The 18,467-nt window shown below is 40.0% G+C and overlaps 2 protein-coding genes and 1 long non-coding RNA gene across 5 annotated transcripts; 1 reads left to right on the top strand and 2 right to left on the bottom strand.

Annotated features, from left to right (window-relative positions):
- Nucleotides 1–19: 19 nt before the first annotated feature.
- LOC108890495 (proteasomal ubiquitin receptor ADRM1) lies at nt 20–6,378 on the bottom strand. Of its 2 annotated transcripts, none has more exons than XM_018687364.2 (10): nt 6,272–6,378; nt 4,953–5,180; nt 4,753–4,869; nt 4,068–4,192; nt 3,890–3,975; nt 3,713–3,803; nt 2,367–2,608; nt 1,483–1,640; nt 1,072–1,174; nt 20–397 (listed from the first exon to the last, which is right to left on the bottom strand). In XM_018687364.2, the coding sequence occupies exons 2-10, from the start codon at nt 5,160–5,162 to the stop codon at nt 294–296; spliced, it is 1,236 nt and encodes a 411-aa protein (XP_018542880.1). In that variant the 5' UTR covers nt 5,163–5,180; nt 6,272–6,378; the 3' UTR covers nt 20–293. The 2 variants fall into 2 exon arrangements, with proteins under 2 accessions (XP_018542880.1, XP_018542881.1); XM_018687365.2 differs by having other exon boundaries at nt 4,953–5,177; nt 6,272–6,350.
- A 130-nt stretch (nt 6,379–6,508) lies between these two features.
- On the top strand, nt 6,509–7,838 carry LOC108890496 (uncharacterized). Its single transcript, XR_001962167.2, has 3 exons — nt 6,509–6,959; nt 7,062–7,163; nt 7,697–7,838. It is a non-coding gene; the product is annotated as an uncharacterized LOC108890496 (long non-coding RNA).
- Nucleotides 7,839–8,514: 676 nt separating this feature from the next.
- Nucleotides 8,515–18,117, bottom strand: LOC108890493 (oxysterol-binding protein-related protein 2). 2 transcript variants are annotated; one of them, XM_018687363.2, is made up of 14 exons: nt 17,996–18,117; nt 17,550–17,698; nt 17,347–17,458; nt 15,668–15,743; nt 15,069–15,203; nt 14,552–14,649; nt 14,268–14,450; nt 13,041–13,148; nt 12,859–12,948; nt 12,644–12,770; nt 11,988–12,107; nt 11,549–11,672; nt 11,311–11,401; nt 8,515–10,667 (listed from the first exon to the last, which is right to left on the bottom strand). In XM_018687363.2, exons 2-14 carry the CDS (start codon nt 17,584–17,586, stop codon nt 10,565–10,567), a joined length of 1,404 nt encoding a protein of 467 aa, XP_018542879.1. In that variant the 5' UTR covers nt 17,587–17,698; nt 17,996–18,117; the 3' UTR covers nt 8,515–10,564. The 2 variants fall into 2 exon arrangements, with proteins under 2 accessions (XP_018542879.1, XP_050927330.1); XM_051071373.1 differs by having other exon boundaries at nt 17,550–17,587; nt 17,996–18,081.
- Between the last annotated feature and the right edge of the window lie 350 nt (nt 18,118–18,467).

The following is an 18,467-nucleotide window of genomic DNA, read 5'->3' as shown; positions in this document are numbered from 1 at the left end:
CCAGAAAATAAACAACAGATGAGCGTGTTTTCTCAACACTTTACTGTTTCCTTGTGTTAGGACAGGATGGGCTTCTAGCTGACATGCAGGAAGAATACATGTTCATTCAGTTAAATCAGTATATATTAAATCAACACACTGTCGCAGGATGAACACAGCACGATCAGCTCAGAGGGAGTCTTTAGTCACAGTTTCTACTATATTAACCACAGTCCTTATCCTTAATGTGTTAACAGTAACAAAAACAGCAGAAGCAGCTAAATAAATACATTAAATAATAACGCTGGGAGTTCTTAGTCCAAACTCATGTCTTCATCGTCGTCTTTCTTGTCTTTGGAGTCTCCGTCCTGGTCCGACTTTGTCTCCGTCTCCATGGCTTTGGCAAAGGCCTCCACATCTGCAAAGACAAAAACGTCCAGAAATTAGGGCTGAAAATAACAATAGTTTTCAAGTATTACTAATTATTATTATTATCAATAATTATTACTGCATTAGTGTGTAAGTTTGACAACTTACTGCTGCTATGCCAGAAAAATAAACGCCGCTTCAGTTATATTGTGAAAAGTTTGTTATAACAAGATATTATCACGTAATTACAACATACAAATGTATCAATATAAAACTGATCTTGTCATGACATGAGATGTTTGATGTTATAACAAGCTAAGTTGGTCTCTCAGTTGAGGTGAACTCCCCGTGATATATGAACTGGCTCAGTATCATCCACGATACTGAGCAAGAAGCAAAACACTTCTATATGTAAGGATTTAAATTTTATAAAATCAAATGTTTCTGTGTAAAATCTTAATCTAAAGTAACTAAAACTGTCAAATAAATATTGTGGAGTAAAAATGATATCCTGTGTTGAAGTATTAAGTATCTTAGTGTAGAAATACTCAAGTAAATTGTACTTAGTAACATTTCACCTCTGATTAAAAGTAATGTCACTGTTAACATTTCAGCTTTCTCAGTGCTTTGTAATCTCTTTCGTAAATATAAAAAAAGACTGAATGTTTTAGCAGTGAAACACAGAGATACAGTGTCTGTGTTTGATGTGGGTGAAACACTGACCTCCTTTGTTGGCTGCATCGACAGCCTCTGCAGGCAAACCAAACTGGTTCATTAGAGGCCCTAACTGCCCGGACGCCAGAGCGCTGCTGAACATGCTCATTGCCTGAAGAGACACGATAAATACAGAGAATGTTACCAACAAAAGACGGCCTCACAAGGACCAGAGTTCTGCTCCGAGGAGGAAACCAAGAGTGGTTTTATCAGATGTACAGACTGAAACTGCTACAAGCAATAAATGCAAAGATAATTTGATAGTAACACTTAGAAACCAAAAACATTATCCATATTGTAAAAAAACAAGAAACAGAACAAAACTTTCCCATCAAATTCAAACACAAACTGGTGTCCAAGTCACCGGTTTCCTCCTTGTTTTTATTTGTTACAAACAAAAGAAGAAGGCGAACACTTTACCTGCTGAAACTGAGGCGAGCTGAGCGTGTTGTGGAGCTCCTCTGAGCTCTGAGGCAGGGACTCTCCAGACGGCAGATAGGGCATCAACCTCTGCTGCACCTCAGGGTTGGCCAGGATGGGAGCCATGATCTCAGGCGTCAGGACGCTGGCAAGGTCCACTACAGGTAACACACACACACACACACACACACACACACACACACACACCACGGAAAACTGGTTAGTCCAAATGAAAACAGCCGACACATTTTCTCACCACTGCTTTCTGTTTCTATTTCAGGCTTGGCTTTCAAGACACTGGTCTTTAAACAACATAGTTTTATGAATTCACACATATGGATTATAATGTGCTACCTTTTATCACAGAAAACTAGCAAATTTGAGAAGCTGGCACCACAAATAACAACAAGTGAGCTGCAGAATCAGATGATAACTCTGTAAATGAATCCCCTTTCACATACGAATAGTCATGTGATTCACTGTTAACATAATAACAGATTCTAGTAATTTCTTTCATTACGCTTCATCTAATTTTATTCATTTCTCTCTCTCAACACTCTCAAGTTTTACATGTGAGTGTGTATCTCAGGTTGATGGTGATAAATATCATCAGTGAGGACGGATGCAGAGTCACGTGGTGCGATAAATTAAATAAAAGTAAAATGAAATCTGAACAGCAACAGATTGCTGTGTTTTCGGGGGTTCCTGCTTCTGCAACAAACTGAATTTATTATGTTAAAATTACAGAGTATTACACTGTTCACGTTGCTAATTATTTGCTGCATAATCAGTTGAAATGACTCTAATTAGGGTTAATTATCTATTTTCCCTTTGGTGGTGGTTGAAGTTTTGTTTTCACTCGGCCTGAAGCTACAGTTTCTCACCTCCCTGGCCGCTGGCAGGCACGTTCATGGTGGCCAGGATGCTCTGCAGGTCTCTCAGCTGGATGGGCTGCGTGGGGTTGGCCGCCCCCGCCGCCAGAGAGGACACGGCGGGGGTGGAGGGGGTGGTGGCTGTGGGGGAGGCCACCGAGGTGGTGGAGGGGGTGATGGGAGTGGTGGGCACCTGGGAGGAACCGAGCCGACTGGCGGCAGAGGTAGAGGTGGGGGTGACGGCTGTGGACGGACTGAGAGGAGGGAGAGAGATACTGAGGATAAAACATCAATCTGTGATTTTTATCTTTAATTTATGAGGAACTAAATCTACTTCTGCTTCACTTACTTCCTTTATTTGTAAAATCAACAACACCAAAGAGGGAAGAGTGTAGAGAACAATGCTGATATACAAAACCAGAGAACAAGTTCTTCTAGTCGCCTTTTGTGTATAGTTATATTCTGATCTAACCAGAAGTAATACAATACACACACAATTAATGGTTGACTTGTTTTGATAACACTGCCCTACAAAGGTTAAATTAAATACTCTGCAGTTACTGCACTCTGCTGCTTTCCTTTGTATTATGTGACAGTAAACTAAGCATCTGTGATGTTTGGACTAAAGATCAATCACCTTAGTCTTAAATAATCAGTTGAGGAAAATAATCAGTAGACTTATCAATTGTGTAAATAATAATTGGCTGCAGCCCTAGATGTAAATGTGTGTAAGGAAACTGGTATTTGGTTTCACAAGTAAATCTGTGTCACCAGGTCCACAGTCACAGTAACAGTCAGTAAATATTCTTTATATACTTTACATGCTATTATTGTCAATATTTATAATCTAATTTATTATGTTGCACTTCATATTTATGTTCCTTGTATCACTGCTTACTTTTTACTTTTACTTTCTTATCTCTCTTAGTTTATTGGCACCAATATACCACAACAAATTCCTCCTCTGTGTAAACTTACTTATTCTGATTCATGAAGCTCTCAGCGAAAAGCTCCAGAAAATTAACCATGAGCGGCGTCTGTGCTCAGTATTTGTTTTGTTAAACTGCTCTTTTCTGTTTTTTATTGCTGCACTGACACTAAAACTTTTACTGTTCATGTTTAAAACAGCTGATACTGTTTATGCTCGCCCATCTTCTGCCTGTCACAGCTGCTCCTCAAATATTTCTTGGCAACATCTTGTCCTCTCTGTTTGACGATTTACCAGCAGTGATGAGAACAATATGCCACAAAAATTCAAATATGGGCTCAAAAATATGATCTGTGTTTGAACAGAAAGTGCTGTATTGAATATTTAACTTGTTTCTTTTTGATATTTAACTGACTTATGCATAAGATACCTTGTTGAGGAGTTGCTGGCTGCAGGAACGCTGCTGCTGCTGCTGCCCAGGAGGTTGGCTAAGCCTGGACCGGCCAGCGCCCCGAGGCCACCTGGTCATCAGAGAGCAAGAGAGCAGAATATATCATGTTTTCACACCGTCTCTGCAGCTTGAGGACTCATTCAAGAAGGTACGTACCGATCCCGCCCAGTCCAGTTGGTCCAATGAGCTGCATGAGCTGGTTGTGGCTCATGTTACCCAGAAGGCTTTGCAAACCACCCTCAGCCTTTACATGGAAACAGAAGAGAACAGCATTAAGGGTGAAATTCAGTTTTCTGATGTTTTTCTTTGACCATATTTCTGTTCTGTTGAAGCACCTCCCAGAGCAGACAGGTCATGTCCTCCACTGCTGCCGCTGCCAAGAGCACCGGGCATGGGCGGGTTGTTCAGATACTCGTTCACTTTGCGGCAATACTCCTCATCCTTGTCGGTCTTTGGCTCCTGAGATCAGAGAAACCTGAGTGAGGTACTACCCAAGCACTGATATATTACTGTTCAAATTCATTTTGCAGTGATCATTTCCATGCTAATTTAAAATGAAAAGAGTTGATTACATACTCAAGTGGGCTGGTGGTTTTTTCAACACTGTAAATCCTCCATTTAAAATTTCTATTTTACTACATAAGAAAAAAATATCACATTTTGAGCAAACAGTGGCTGTTTTGGACTCAGCAGCTACACACAAACATCAGCATGTGTGTTTGTACACTGTTTATTGTCAACAAACTAACATGACTAAGATGACAAATGAAAACACTAAAACCAACAATGTGTAAAAGCAGGTCACAGATACATAGATTTAATCTTGAATATACAAAATTATTTCCCTGAGCAGCTGGGCTCTGTAGTTTTTACCAAATACTACTTGAACTGAATTTGTTAGGGACTATTTTCAGCTGTGGATTAATACACATTTGGTGCTTTAGTGAGCTTTTAGTGAGGATTGACTCAAACTACAGTGCCCATCTACATTGTTATGAAGAACATGTCCAGCTACAGACCTGCATCCAGAAGAAGAGTCTTTTGGATCCAGCTTTGAACTTCAACACATAAACTCGTCCAGTGGTGCACTGGTTCACCCGTTTGAACTCGCAATCGTCAGGGAAGATGATTAGATCCTAAATTAAGGAGATGAAACTAGTTGATATCATTGAAGTTAGACCCAGAAAAGCCTGTATTACACGCAGTCAGTGTCACCTACGTCATCCACATTCCCGGTCGTCCGATCCTTCCAGCAGAAGTGGATGAGGGAGTCGTCGGTCTGCTGGATGTAGACCTGACCTTTACGCTTGTCGGGGGTCACCGTGCTGCCCTTCATGGTCATCTTACCGGCCCGAAACTCCACCAGGTACTTGCTGGAGGAGCCGCGGGACCCAGACACCATGCTGGGAAACAAAGCTCCAGAGGCCATGATGAAGAGGATGCGCTGCTGCAGGGACAGAGAGGAGGAAGAAGCCCCCGTCTGTTACTTTACTGACCTTAATATACAAAATACAAACACATAATTCTACTAATCTTTACATGAAACATCATTAACATTAAAACATGAAGCCATTTTAGAAAACAATCATCTCTATCTGTTATAACATCTTTATTAGTATGTCTACAAAGCATAAAAGGGAAGCATTAAATATGAATGAGATTCCCAAATCTTTCTACCCTTGACCTTTTAATATTAGTTGATAAAACTACACAATATTTTACTGAAAAGGGACCCAAACTCCCAGTTTAGGAGCCACTGACATAGGACAACCTCCCATAAGAGGAAGATACCTGCACTGACAGACAAAAAAATTACATTTATAGTCATTTTGCAGTTCATGATGTCCCAAACACACAAAAATGACTTTGTAATGTCAACAGCTGTGTGTTTTCATGTCTTTGTAGTAATTTTGCATCTTTTATGTCGTTGTTTTGTGTCTCTTTCCAGTTGTCTGCACCCATAGTGGATCCTAGAAGACCTTAAACCATTATGACCTTAAAAAATTAGAGACTGAATGAAACACAGGTTGTTTGTAAGATGATGGGGGAGAAATGAGAGCAGCTCTGGTCCCAGGTTTTTGACTGTTTTTACTGCTGTGTCACTCCTCTCTATTTAAGGACATATTCATCCAGTAGACTGATTTATGTGAATCACAAATGACAACTCCTATTTGCAAAATCATTCTACACAAGCTTATTTAATATATATCTATTATTTTGTTACAGTCCTTTAAAATTAAGAGGGCTTTCCTAGACTGAAATTAACTGAAAATATGACCCAGAGGCCTATTTTAATATGGAAAATATTACTGGAACAAGGCTCATCCCAGTGCCCCCATAATAAGACAGCTACTGGAGCTGACCATATCCACAGACGCACCGCAGATGACTCTGCATCCTGTAGCCAGCAGCCTGTTTACAGCTCATTGTGGTTACGACTAAATTTAAAATTTATAATTCAGACACAGGGACTGGTCATGCACCATTTTTCTATGCAACGAACCCCAAATATATGAAAAATATGATGTTTGTACTTACATTTCTCTCTGAAATACCGTTCAGCCGCAGGACGGTCAAACTCACTAAAGATGATCCGTGGTTGGTTGACTTGCGCCGGTGCTTCACTGTGATTGGTCGAACTGTGTGTCAATAACGAGGGCTTTAAATCCCTGCGCATGTTCGGTAGAGATGACACAACAGCGCCTGTTTATTGTGTTAAACCTGTATGTGCAGTGCTTTTTTATATAGATATGGATGAGATAGACGTTCATGGAAAGAGATCTTGAAATAATTAAATAATAAATGGATAATAATTTTAATCCTTTTTAAAAATGTATTTATAGTTTTGAAAAACAGGTGTAAAAATTTAAATGAAGCATGGATTATGAGACACTCTACATCTATTACATTGGAGCATGTCAACCAGACTGGAAAAAAAAAATCGGCAGCATTGTCTGTTTTCAAACACGACGACATTTTGGAAAATACTTCAGATTATGGAAACGGTTGGGCGGCACTTCTTATTTGTGATTGGTCAGAAGTTAACGGTTTGCATCTGACGTCAGGGAAATACGGCTGGCGACAGGAAGTGATTCTCTACACGTGCGGGAAAACCGCAGGCTCTCGAAAATGCTAATGGTTAGCGTCACGACGCTAAATAAAACGTCGCAGATAAATGGCTTCCGAGCTTCATCTGTGGCCGTGTGTGAGCAGTGACCACTCAAAGGTAAAGCAACTCATGTGGCTATGTTTATGCTATAGCTAACTATTTCTTAGGCAACGCTGTAATGGCAAAATTATTTCTGGTTTGTTTGTTTTTTCGTTGCAGTGTTGGAGTTTATGCCGCTGTAAAAGTAACGTTGGTTGACAACAAAGAGTTTTACAAGGTACAACGTTATCCACTCACTTGTAGCTGAGGAAACTAACTTAGGTAAGGGTACAGCCTACAACCGTCACTAATGTTAAGTAGTTCCTCAAGGGCTGAAGACTGTGGTGAGGTTGAATAACCAACCTAAAACTGACAGATCCAGGGGTGTAATGATTTTTTTTATTATTTATATAGCATCATTCAAAACAACAATTTCATCGTGCTTCACAAAGAAGACAGAATAAATAAATATAAAATAAGTTAAAAACCAAAGACAACCAATAAAATATTGCATTAAACGGTAAAAGGTAATTGTAAAAATAAAGGATAAAAGTAGCAAATCGATTTTTAATAATAATATATTTAAGCAAAATCCATCCAGTAAGAAGTAAGTTTTTTTAGAGGTGATTTTGGACACAACTGTTACTAATGATTTAGCTAAACCATTATTTTTCCAGACACTTGAAGGTTGTTTCGTAAAGTTATTAAGTCTGTCTTCTGGTCCGGGAATCGATAAATCTTTGGTTTAAGTCAGCTGATCTCACGTTAAATAAATAAAAGAGGATTCTAAAAGCATGAAGTGTGTTGCCTTGCAGGTCTCCCAGGAGGACTTCAGATCTGACTGTTTCAGTCCGCACTCTTCTCGTCAATTTTCCAGCACCACATCTTTGGCTGCCTCCGGCCTTGTAAGAGTAAGTTTTTTACACTCTCCACCCATTACTCAAATATCCATCCATACACCGTCGTGCTGCCACATCGCACCAAATCTGCTGCTAAAAATAGTCAACGGCAAATCCACTCTTTACTCTTACCTTACTAAGGTTTGCTAATCACTACAGTGTTCATCTGTTTTAGGAAATTATTCTGTTTAAAAATTAAATTCAGTTTTGTTGTCAGAATATAAAGATAGGTTAACACATAGATGGCTTTGGACCTGTTATTTGTTAACAAGAAAAATATAGAATAACTCCAGCCTTATGCTTACAAGCTTTTATCATTTCGATTAAGAAAAATCAAGAAAAAATGTTAAAAAATGTCCCTCACAACATCAGAGTTGCAGATCCCATCTTCATATGTCTTGTTCTTGTTTCATTAAAAGTCCAAAAATCCCTAAATATTCAGTTTAGAGAAGTTGCTTATTATTTTTCTTTTGATCGAGTTAATCATTAATTACAGTTCACTTGTCACACGTTGCTTTATGTCAATTTGTTAAAGAGAAGTTTGTCCTTCTCAGATTGTTTCTTTTGAATAATTTGAGATGCCTAAATAAAATCAGAAAAATATATATACATTACATTGTGCAGGAGAAACATATTTCTTCTTTGTTAGGAAACACTGGTATAAAGAAACACGGTGTCATAAAATTCTGTTTAAACCGATAAGTGTGAAATGATTAAAACAAAGACATGGCTGGTAATTTCAATAGTCCATAATTTATTTCTTAAATATGCCTTGAATGCATATGGTTATGTTTGGATAACAGTATGAAGAGGAGGGAAACAGAGATCAACGAACATACAATGTAAACATTTTCAAATGGATGCTAGACAGAAAGACAGGAGGGTAAAGAGTATGAGATCCGAAGAACCATCAGACTGAACCTGCACCTCTGAGCGTCAGCAGGCGTGACAAAGTGCTTTGAATTCAGATGGGGAGTGGGGGGGGCACGATGTTGGATATTTCACTATACAATATGTGCATAGGACTGTGAGCGGTCAAATGTGCAGTTTAATGCAAGCTTAGTGCTCAAAAACATAAATCTCTACATTGCTGTACACATGTATGTAAGCATCATATCATCAGCACACAACATTCGTTAACTGCTGCCTCTGTAGTGTCTGAAGCACACGTTGGCGACTAGCTAAACCAGAATTAAGTGTTTTATTTTTAGTATTCACATTTCAGGAGGGCAGACTGGATGGATCAGTTTGCATAGGTTCACAATGCCTACAGTGTCCTGCCTGTGTCCAAAAACACGGCTTTTGATTTGCTGAAAAATGACTCAGGAGCTCAGACTGGATACAGTCAGAGTTCATTTGTCCACGTGTGGAGACAACGGCTATAATCAGGAGTCAATATGACACAGCTTTCTCCTTAAGCCAGAGGTTTTCAAAGTGTGAGGCAAAATTGAAATTTAAATAACAGAATTAACACCCTCATTACAGCCCCAGAACTTGCCTTAGAATCGTCATTTTTTAAAGTTTTCTTCAGGATGAAAGTAATCCAGTGATAGGTGTCTGTACATCCATGGGTAAATTGCAAAAAGGACCTGCTAATATCTAATTTGGCCTACATTTAGTTAATTTGCCAAATGTTAACAAATATAGTTTTAAAAAACCTAAAGTGGTAGCCTAGCAGTGACTAACTAAACTGTATCCATGGCAACATTATACTTCCTGTTTACAGCTCCCATAGCCCCCAATTATTGGAGCTGTAATGCCCAAAATGATGATTATGCCCCCAAATCAAAGTAAGACAAAGAATAATAATAGGAGTAAAAAAGCCCATTAATGTGAATTTTTTCATGTTGCACTAGTAATATTTTTAGCAGAAATGAAGCTCAGTGTGTCCTCTATCCATTCATTTACATGTAGTGACTGTGTTGAAAGCCTGACAAAAAGACCAACAATTTAAAAAGTGTCAGACTTTGAAAACCCCTGTTTTAACATTTTTATGTTTGTTTTTTTATGTGAATGCATTTAGTTTTATAATCAGTGCAGAAAAAGTTTTTATGGCTTTAACTTGTGTAAATAATCATCTTGGTGACCATGCATGCACCAGTTATTATACACATTATCTATGTTACAGCGGACAACAATATAATGTACCAACAATATTTGTTTACTGTGGCCTGTAAACATGGTTATAAGCAGCTTTCATTTCTACTGTATGTCTCTATTCACAGAAAATTATCACACTTGTGATGTTTCAGGGATGGTTAGTGCTAACTAAAATAGACATCTAATATCCAAACAGGTTATATATAAAAGTAGCAGATGTGTTTAAATAACCCCTGATATCTGAATGCAACTTGACAGAAGTGTGTGGTGTGTCTACAGGTCTACGGTGGAATACCTGAACTAAACCTGAAGTCGGAGCTTTGAGTCCTGCAGCAGCACCGCAGAGATGACACAGGTGACTGGTAACAGGTGAGTAACATGTGGACTATTATTATCAGAATCATGATTAGGGAATATAAAGATGAAGGTGTTTGATGTCAACATTTACAGTAAGTAAACTCTAAAATTGTCCTTAATATTACATCTTTTCCTGTGGATTATCAGCCATTTGCAGATAATCTGACAAACTGATAACATTTGATATCAGCTTTTCATTGATTCAAACAAAAGACACGGTACCAGTGAGCGTCTGGACGTCACAAAAGACACAAATTTTAGATGCTGAGAGAAAGAGAAAAGAAAATCCTATCAGAGAGGAGATCTTCACACTGAGCACCTCCTGCGTCAATAAATGTTGGGACAGTCAGTGTAATTCCTGTCAAAGTATCCACCTGTGTACAGCCAGTCCTCGCCTCCTGTGTGGGGGTTTGTTCCCAGCTGGAACCACCTGAGGAGACAGAAAACAAGCAAGACCTGTTCTTAATGACAGGGTTAAAGGAAATGTTGCACAACAGGAGCAATGGGCAGTCCTGGGAACATGTTAAAGGGCCTTATTTAACATTGCTATATATCACTACCAGACTCCACTGATAAAAACAGTAATTTCACCGAGCAGAACACAGGAGCTGCTGGACTACTGCTGCCTCAATTTATTTGTTTGTTTGTGTTACTGTGTGACTTTCAGCAGTAGTAGAGTATTCAGATCCTTTACATAAGTAAAAGTACCACACAATAACACAACTAAACTAACGGATCAAGGACGCAGTATTCTAGGAGCTCTTATGTTTTTCCTCAGTAAAATTACTGGCTTTTGTAAATGGAGGCTGGTATTGATATATACATAGCAATGTTTCTGGTTAAATAAAAAGGATCAAGGCTCTGTAGGAATCATCATCTGTGGAGCACTGTCCGCATTCAACTGGGAAAGTGAGTTGTTTCTTATTATTTTAGGACACTTTGCTAAATTACATGTACAATGGCAGAATACCAGGAATTGGAGACTCGTTAGCTGGTCTATTTAACAAGGTGCATATTTGAGAGGGGATCCAGTTGCAGGCGCTTGAGAATAAGCTTTGAAAAGTCACACACACCTGGTTGACCACTCCTCCTCATCCTTTGAGCGTTCCCGGCGAGCCGCCCTTTGTTTCTCCTCTAACCGCTCCTTCTCTGAACTCGCAGTTTCTGTAAAATATACATGAAGAAACCATGACAGGAATCATGCTAGGGTCTTGGTAAAGCAGTTGTGTGTGTGTGGAAGGAACAGTTTTCGGTTCTCTCAACATTTATAAAAGTCAAAATCTTAATATTTATGTGAGGTTGGTGTTTTACCTATGTCTGCGTTTTCCATAGCTCTGATGTCGGGCCTCAGCCGGCAGTCTGTCGGTGCCATTAGTCTCTCCATGCCGGGCTCCAGCTCGTTTAATGTCATGGCAAAGCTGGTGAAGTTGTACATCTGCACAGGAGGAAACAAAGCAGAGATTATGGTGAGAATAATCATCTTTTAATACATGTATTTGTGCTACTTTTGGGATGTGCTGTAAGGAAGCTAATGGTGCGGAAAATGACACATGCAGAGCTTAAAGGTCGCAGAGGAGACTGGTTGACAACTCGCAACATTATGTGCAAGAAAAGCTCCTTCAAGCATTGTCAGACTAAACTATCAGCTTTTTTTTCTGATGATGGCAGCTCTGCTGGCTGGGAGGTTAGCCCTAGTCCTGTCCTCCTTGTGTAGATATACTGTGTGCATGTGTGTGTGTGAGATACTGACCTGTGCTGAGTGAGGAGGCCGCGGCGTTATCCTCCACAGTAAGGCACTTCCTGGTATCACAGTCACAGTCTCCTGTACGTCCGGCATCTCATCTGCCTCTTCACCTTCACAACTGTGTTCCTACACACACACACACACACACACACACACACACACACACACACACACAAACACACACACACACACACATCCAGATAAATAACATCATCAGACCCGGACCAACTAGCTACAGCGTACAGTACGTAGAGTACATGTGCAAACAGGTGATTCACAGAACTACGGTTGCCACAAATTCAACACGTCTCTCAAGCAACAATGCATGTCATTGCAAGACATTATGGATTAGTGCTGGCAATGATCTAATTATACACTGCACTTTGAACATAACTCAAACTAGACAACAGCAGCAGCACACTACAGATATCAAATACACTTTTACCTTACCTTCTACTAATGCCACTGCATGTTATTGTGAAAGGAAAAGATACCGTTTGAGAAAAAACATTTTAAAAGTGATGAGTAAAATTCACAGAACACGTCACGTTGTAAGACAGATAAAACATGTCAAACACAAACGTGAGAACAGACTCTAAGCAGCATTTCATCTCAGTGGAGGGTGAGAGGTCGGTCGGTTGGTCAGCCTTCAGTCAAATCACCTGCTTCAGCTTTTTTGAGTCTCCTCCCGTCTTCTTGTCTGACTTCTTGTACGCGTCGTAAACCTTGGGGTCCACACTGTACATGCACTCCGTCCACTTCCCGTAAATCACTCGCCGCTTCTTCTTACTGGTTCAACAGCAGAGAAATCAAGTTCAGTTCAGAGAAAATGACTCATCGCAACGTCTTCACAGAACTGCTGTGGTTACGCTCTCACCTCTTATCTTGGATATGACCTTCTACTTTATGCAGCTCTTTCCCAAACATCCCACATGGTTTGAAGTTCAACACACACTTATCTCCCGTGCTGAGGAAACAGATGACAGGAAAATATATGTCAGTCAATAAGCACTGGTCTAAACAGGTCTGAATCCTGCAATAAGGTGCTTATAATCATACCTGTGGTTGACTATCTCCACAGTTCCATACTGCTCGATCCAGAGTTTCCCCAAGATGATGTTATGCACACAACACATCGGATTTGTCCAAGTGTACGCTTCTTTATGCCTGTAAGAAAATCACAGCATCTTCAACAAACACCTCAACATTACCTGAGAAATTCACTTATTCTCTTTCTTGCTGACAGACGAGAAGATCAGTGCCTTTTATACAACAACACTCAGCTTCAGCAGCCAGGACCCTCTACAGATCGGCAGGGTGAGTACAATCCAGCTACAACTATTTGTGACATGAAGAACTGCGGTGTCTTTGTTAGCAACATTCTGGACACGAACATAAAGCTTGACACACAAGGTCACTACTGATAGGACTGTATTTATATTCACGAGGAAAGGAGCATGAATGCTGTGGTTGTCTCCACAGACTGTTCTCAGCTGAGAGTTCACAGTCGGCCATGTTAACTGCCCAGGGAGTTTACCTCTGTTGTTACTGTGGCTGAGTGCGAGAGCTGTACAGCAGCATCAGCAATCAACAAACAGCACACACTAATGTATTTTTCATCATCACTGATAACTTCTATCATGTAAAGACCTAAAGACAAAATTCAAGAGGAAAAAATCCACTGAACCTTGTTTACATCCAAGTTGCTGCTACAGTAAAAATGCTCATTCTTACCCTTTACACTCTTTGGGAAATGATGTGTCATTTCCATGTGTGGAAACAAGGGATAATAGCTAGTCTGGTTGTGTCCAAAATATTCCCCTACCCCTTTAAAGCTAGCTGACATTTTTATATTTCAGTTTTTGTGCAGAATAAACAACTGAACTATGATGTGCTAATTACTGGTGCTGGTAGATGTTACCAGGCTAGTTGTTTCCCCCGTTTCCAGTCTTTGTGCTAAGCTAAGCTAACCGCCCGCTGACAGATTGAGTGTGAAACTGATCTTCTCATCTAAATCTCGGCAGGAAAGCAAATAAGTATATCTCCTAAAATCTTGAACTATTCCTTTAAAGGCTACTTGCCTTTATAGATGTTGTGGCCATTTGAAATTTCACATTTTCATGTAAAAAAACCAATCAGAAAAATTTAAATTTTGGGGGAAGCCAAGAACATTTAAAGTATTCCCACATGCACATTGACGACTAACAACCAAATGCAGTTAGAAACACAACAACAAGAAGTATGAGCATGCAGACATGTACAGATATAATTGACACAAATACTCACTTCAGTAGCTCCAGTGTCATGGTGCCTTTAGGCTCAGCTTCCACACTTTTGCCCCAGAACTTGAGTTTCGGGTAGATGGAGCCATGAAACTCGAACTCCTGCTTCAGAGACTGAGCATGGAAGGCACTGATGGGGGGATGGTGGCTCACCTGCTCCGAGATCAGTCTGTATCCCTCGTCCTCTCTTAAAGTAAACATTTGAAAACTCATAAATGAGTAAATCACGAAGGTAAAACTGTTCTGTGCAACCTTTCACAGGCTTTTATCAAGAGTCTTCTCTGATACCTTATGAGTTCATACGTTTCCCCCAGTAAAGGATTAAATGGCTTTCCAGTCCGTTCCCATTGAGATGCTACAGCTGAAACAGCAAACGCAGCAACAACCTGTAACAGAGACATGAACTGAGTCAGAGCAGAACTGCAACAATTAGTTGATTAATTGATCAACAGGAAATTAATTGTTAATAGTTTTTTAAGCAAAAATGCAAAACATTCCTTTGTAGCTTGTGAGGATTTGCATTTTTCTTTATGTTTTAATAAACTGGCTTTTAAACTGATGCTCAGATTTGGAGCATTTGGAAGTTGGTTCAGATAATTTTCACCAATCTGTGACATTTGAGGGACCAAACAATTAATCAATAAATCGACCAAAAAAAAAAAAAAAACGGTAGATGAACTGGTGAAGAAAATAATAGTTACCACACTAAATTAATAAGATCTGTTTCTGTCTGAAAAATAAAAGTTAACAGTTATATTAACATATTTACAAAATACATAACAGCAGAGTTATTTGTTATCTGTACCTGCATGCGGTCTATGGAGTCAGATAAACTGCAGGCTTTGTGGATAAGGTGAGTGTGTTCCATGTACTCTGAGATTCTCTGGAGAAAGCTCAGCGGCTCATTAAACACAACCGGCATCGCTATTTTGGACAGCTCCTGTAACACCACAATGACAGGATTGAATACATTTTTTAAGATAAAATGATTTAAGTCAAAAACAGACCTGAAAAATAAGCAGTAACATCACTGTTGTAGAAAATACTTCACTCATGCATCATATTATGCATCATATTATTTCACCTCAAAGCAACAGAAATTAACTCCCTTTCAACTGTGAGAATAACAAAAACACGACTTCTGCATCAGATCAGATGTTCATTCAAGTTATTTTGGTTCTTTCAGTTGGCTGCAAAGAATTAATTTTCCCCAAACTAATTCTAGACATCTGAGAAAACAGCAGAGAGCTCAGTCAAAACTAATCCTGTAGCAGTGAGGTGAAAGCTGAAATGTTATTCAATTATTTTTTAAAAATACATGTCACCAACACCAGAACCTGACTAAAACTTGTTTGTAGCAAAGCAGATATGAAGAAAATCAGATTAAACTGTTTGAGTACTCACCATGCCAATACATTTCTTCAGTATGCTCCACACACTAAAATTGTTCCTGGAGATCATTTCAGCCGGCAGGGTTTTCCTGGTGCACATTTGGACCGAATAAGATTTAAAAGATCTTGAGAAATCAGACAAAACTTTTGAGAGTATATCTGTTAACAGCTGGCTCTTAACGGCTGAAAGCTGTTAGTCAATAATATAAACTGATGTCTGACTGTTGCTTCACCACCGTGCTCGGCAGAGGAGGTGCTTCCTGGCTAACGCCTTTTAAAAAATGTGGTTGCTCTGGGCTCTTCTGCCTCCACGTGCGAGTGCCTGCATGGCGAAACCCCTGAACCAAAGACTAATGTGGTCACGTGGTAACAGGTATGCACAGATACACACAGTCGTATGCAAACGTTTGGACGCCCCTGAGCAAGATTAGATATGTTGTAGATAAAGAAAATACATCACCTGAAGCAAACAGACATTAAGAACGAGCCTCGCTTCAAATATTAATGCACTGTTACTTTTTATTTCATGAACCTAAAAAATAGTGAGGTTCAGGCACTACACTTTAGTTGGTGCTTGGTATCCTCCCCCACCCTGCCCTCTTTTGGCAGATATCACAGCTTGAAAACACTTTTTTGTAGCCAGCTTAGAGTCTTTCTATTATTCAGGACTTTTCGCTCACTCTTCCTCACAGATCACTTCAAGTTCTGAGGTATTTTTAGGCACTCTTGCAGACGCAGCATGTTTCAGATCTACCCTGAGATTTTCAGCAATGTTCGCGTCAGGAGCGACTGTGACGCCGGTTCAGAAGGATTCAGCTTGTGTTTCTTGATGTAGTTCACTATGGATTAATCGTCCTTTGGTAGAAGTCAACCTCTTGCACTTTCCTCACTGACAGCAAGACATTTGTGTCCAGAATTTGCTGACATTTATCAATTCTCCTCTCTATCTATGCAATGTGTCCTGTGTCCTCCCCCCTCACGCTTAACAAGGGGCAAGTTGTTCTTTTAAGCAAATATTGCTCTTTTTTTTCCTCCAAACACACCTTTGGAGGTTGTGGACAAAGGGCTCAATTATAACATCATCTGTCTACAGCATTTGTTTGTAAAATGACAGGCTTGTCCAGATATTACTTTGCATATTTTAAATGTTGACTTTTGTAACTAGACCGCAGGTACGTTTTCCTCCACGTAAATCATGTTGTCCATCAACATTGCACAGTGGAACAGTGCACCACCACTCCTACGTCAGCTAAACCTTCCTGCAGGTTCATTGTAGTCATATGTGGGTTTTGTTTTGCCTTTCAAGCCCAGTAGCCATGCAGTTTTATCTAAAAGTCGTCTCAATTTATCAGATCTTGAAGTCAAGCTTCCACAGTTCCCACTCTCTGCTGTTTCTTTATGACATTCAGACAGCTGAAACTTCAAGCTGGGAGCTCTTTGATATCTTTTTATAGCCTTTCCTGCTTTGAATGCATCAGTCAGCATCAATTTCATGTCCTCAGTCCTGTTCTTGACCTGCCAAACAAGTCAGCCAAGTCCTAATGACTTAATGATGTTGTATGTTTTTACAAGCACAACAACACGTCTACATTTGGAGAAAAGCTCATTTGAAATGTCTGTTTGCTGTATGCGTTAAGTGATCCAGATACAGCTGTGCATACATGCATATCAGACCTGTGTACGATTCCTCACCTGCGCTCCCACACTCCATTCTCCTGTGTGGTGCTTCCATCGGTCACCTGCTTACTGTCAAACACCAGGGCATCTTTAAAACTGACCTCACAGGAATCATCTGACTCCAGCCCTGGGGAAAACAAACACACGTTTCATTCATTAAAAATTTTTGAGTACAAGAAGCGAGTGTGTTTATCTACGTGGGACCTCTGTCAGCTCACCTGTCTCAGCGTCGTAAAACTCCTCCTCGCTGTTCATACTGAGCAGAGAAAGTAACTAAGCGTTACTCAGAAGCCATGTTTCCACCATCGGCCTGTCCCTGCAGCCCAGCCTCTCTCTCCAAGCATCACAGACAGCCAAACACACTAACCTGCAACACGGACAGCTCGTTACACCGAGCAGGGCAACTGGCTGTGGTCGTCAAAGCCAAATATTTTCTAATACATGCTGTGAATAAAACAATAACAGCTGTCAGTAGCTCTGTTCCCCCGGAGCTGTTAAGTTAGCTACCTGACTAGCTAACTAGCCGTTAGCATCGCTGCTGCTTTTAGTTAAAACGTCAGCCGGAGACTGGACAGCAGAGAGTAGCTAACGTTACCGACACAGACACCGACAGACAAACATCAGCACAAACACGAAGATTTAAACACAATTCAATTAAATGTACCTGTGAATTAAGGTCAAATTTAAAGCGCTAGCGACATAAACAATCGAACAGAGGACTGCCTCAGAAGCTGGGCGGAAGTAGGCGGCAAGGACACGGTGATTGACAGGTCCGTCAGCCAATCAGCGCTCAGCCAGCAGCAGACTAGAAATAGAAGGCAAGGAGCAGATGTTGAGTCCAGCAGCTATTTTCAACACAGATTCAATTATGTGACATTAAAAAAGGGGGCACGCAGGACTTTAATATGAGCTGGGAGGACGTGACTCTTCAAATCAGGGGCTGGTTAATAAATATAATTTAAGGGGTTTAAGTCTAAGGAGTTTTAAGGGGCAGAAAACACTCAATTTGAACCTTAAGAGGCCTCATTTATAAAAAATACAGGTGTAAATTCGGGGGTTCACAGCATACTTGAAGAAAATTGTTAGATGAATCAATGGATGGTAACATATTAAGGTATTCCTAGTTGATTCATTTG

Source organism: Lates calcarifer, linkage group LG6 (assembly GCF_001640805.2).
Source record: "Lates calcarifer isolate ASB-BC8 linkage group LG6, TLL_Latcal_v3, whole genome shotgun sequence".
NCBI lineage: Eukaryota > Metazoa > Chordata > Actinopteri > Centropomidae > Lates > Lates calcarifer.
Note: the sequence above shows the minus strand (reverse complement) of the source record. Positions and strands in the feature narration are given on the sequence as shown.

Bases quoted from the DNA above. Each gene is read 5' to 3' on its own strand.
- LOC108890493 (XM_018687363.2), bottom strand. From the start codon at position 17,586: ATGAACAGCGAGGAGGAGTTTTACGACGCTGAGACAG. The intron at 14,451-14,551 runs GTATCAGAGAAG...GTTTACTTTAAG, and splicing joins GAAACGTATGAACTCATAAG to AGAGGACGAGGGATACAGAC. The intron at 12,949-13,040 runs GTATGATTATAA...CTGTTTCCTCAG, and splicing joins GTGGAGATAGTCAACCACAG to CACGGGAGATAAGTGTGTGT.
- LOC108890495 (XM_018687364.2), bottom strand. From the start codon at position 5,162: ATGGCCTCTGGAGCTTTGTTTCCCAGCATGGTGTCTGGGTCCCGCGGC. The intron at 4,870-4,952 runs GTAGGTGACACT...TCCTTAATTTAG, and splicing joins CGACCGGGAATGTGGATGAC to GATCTAATCATCTTCCCTGA. The intron at 4,193-4,752 runs GTCTGTAGCTGG...CTCTGATCTCAG, and splicing joins GACTCTTCTTCTGGATGCAG to GAGCCAAAGACCGACAAGGA.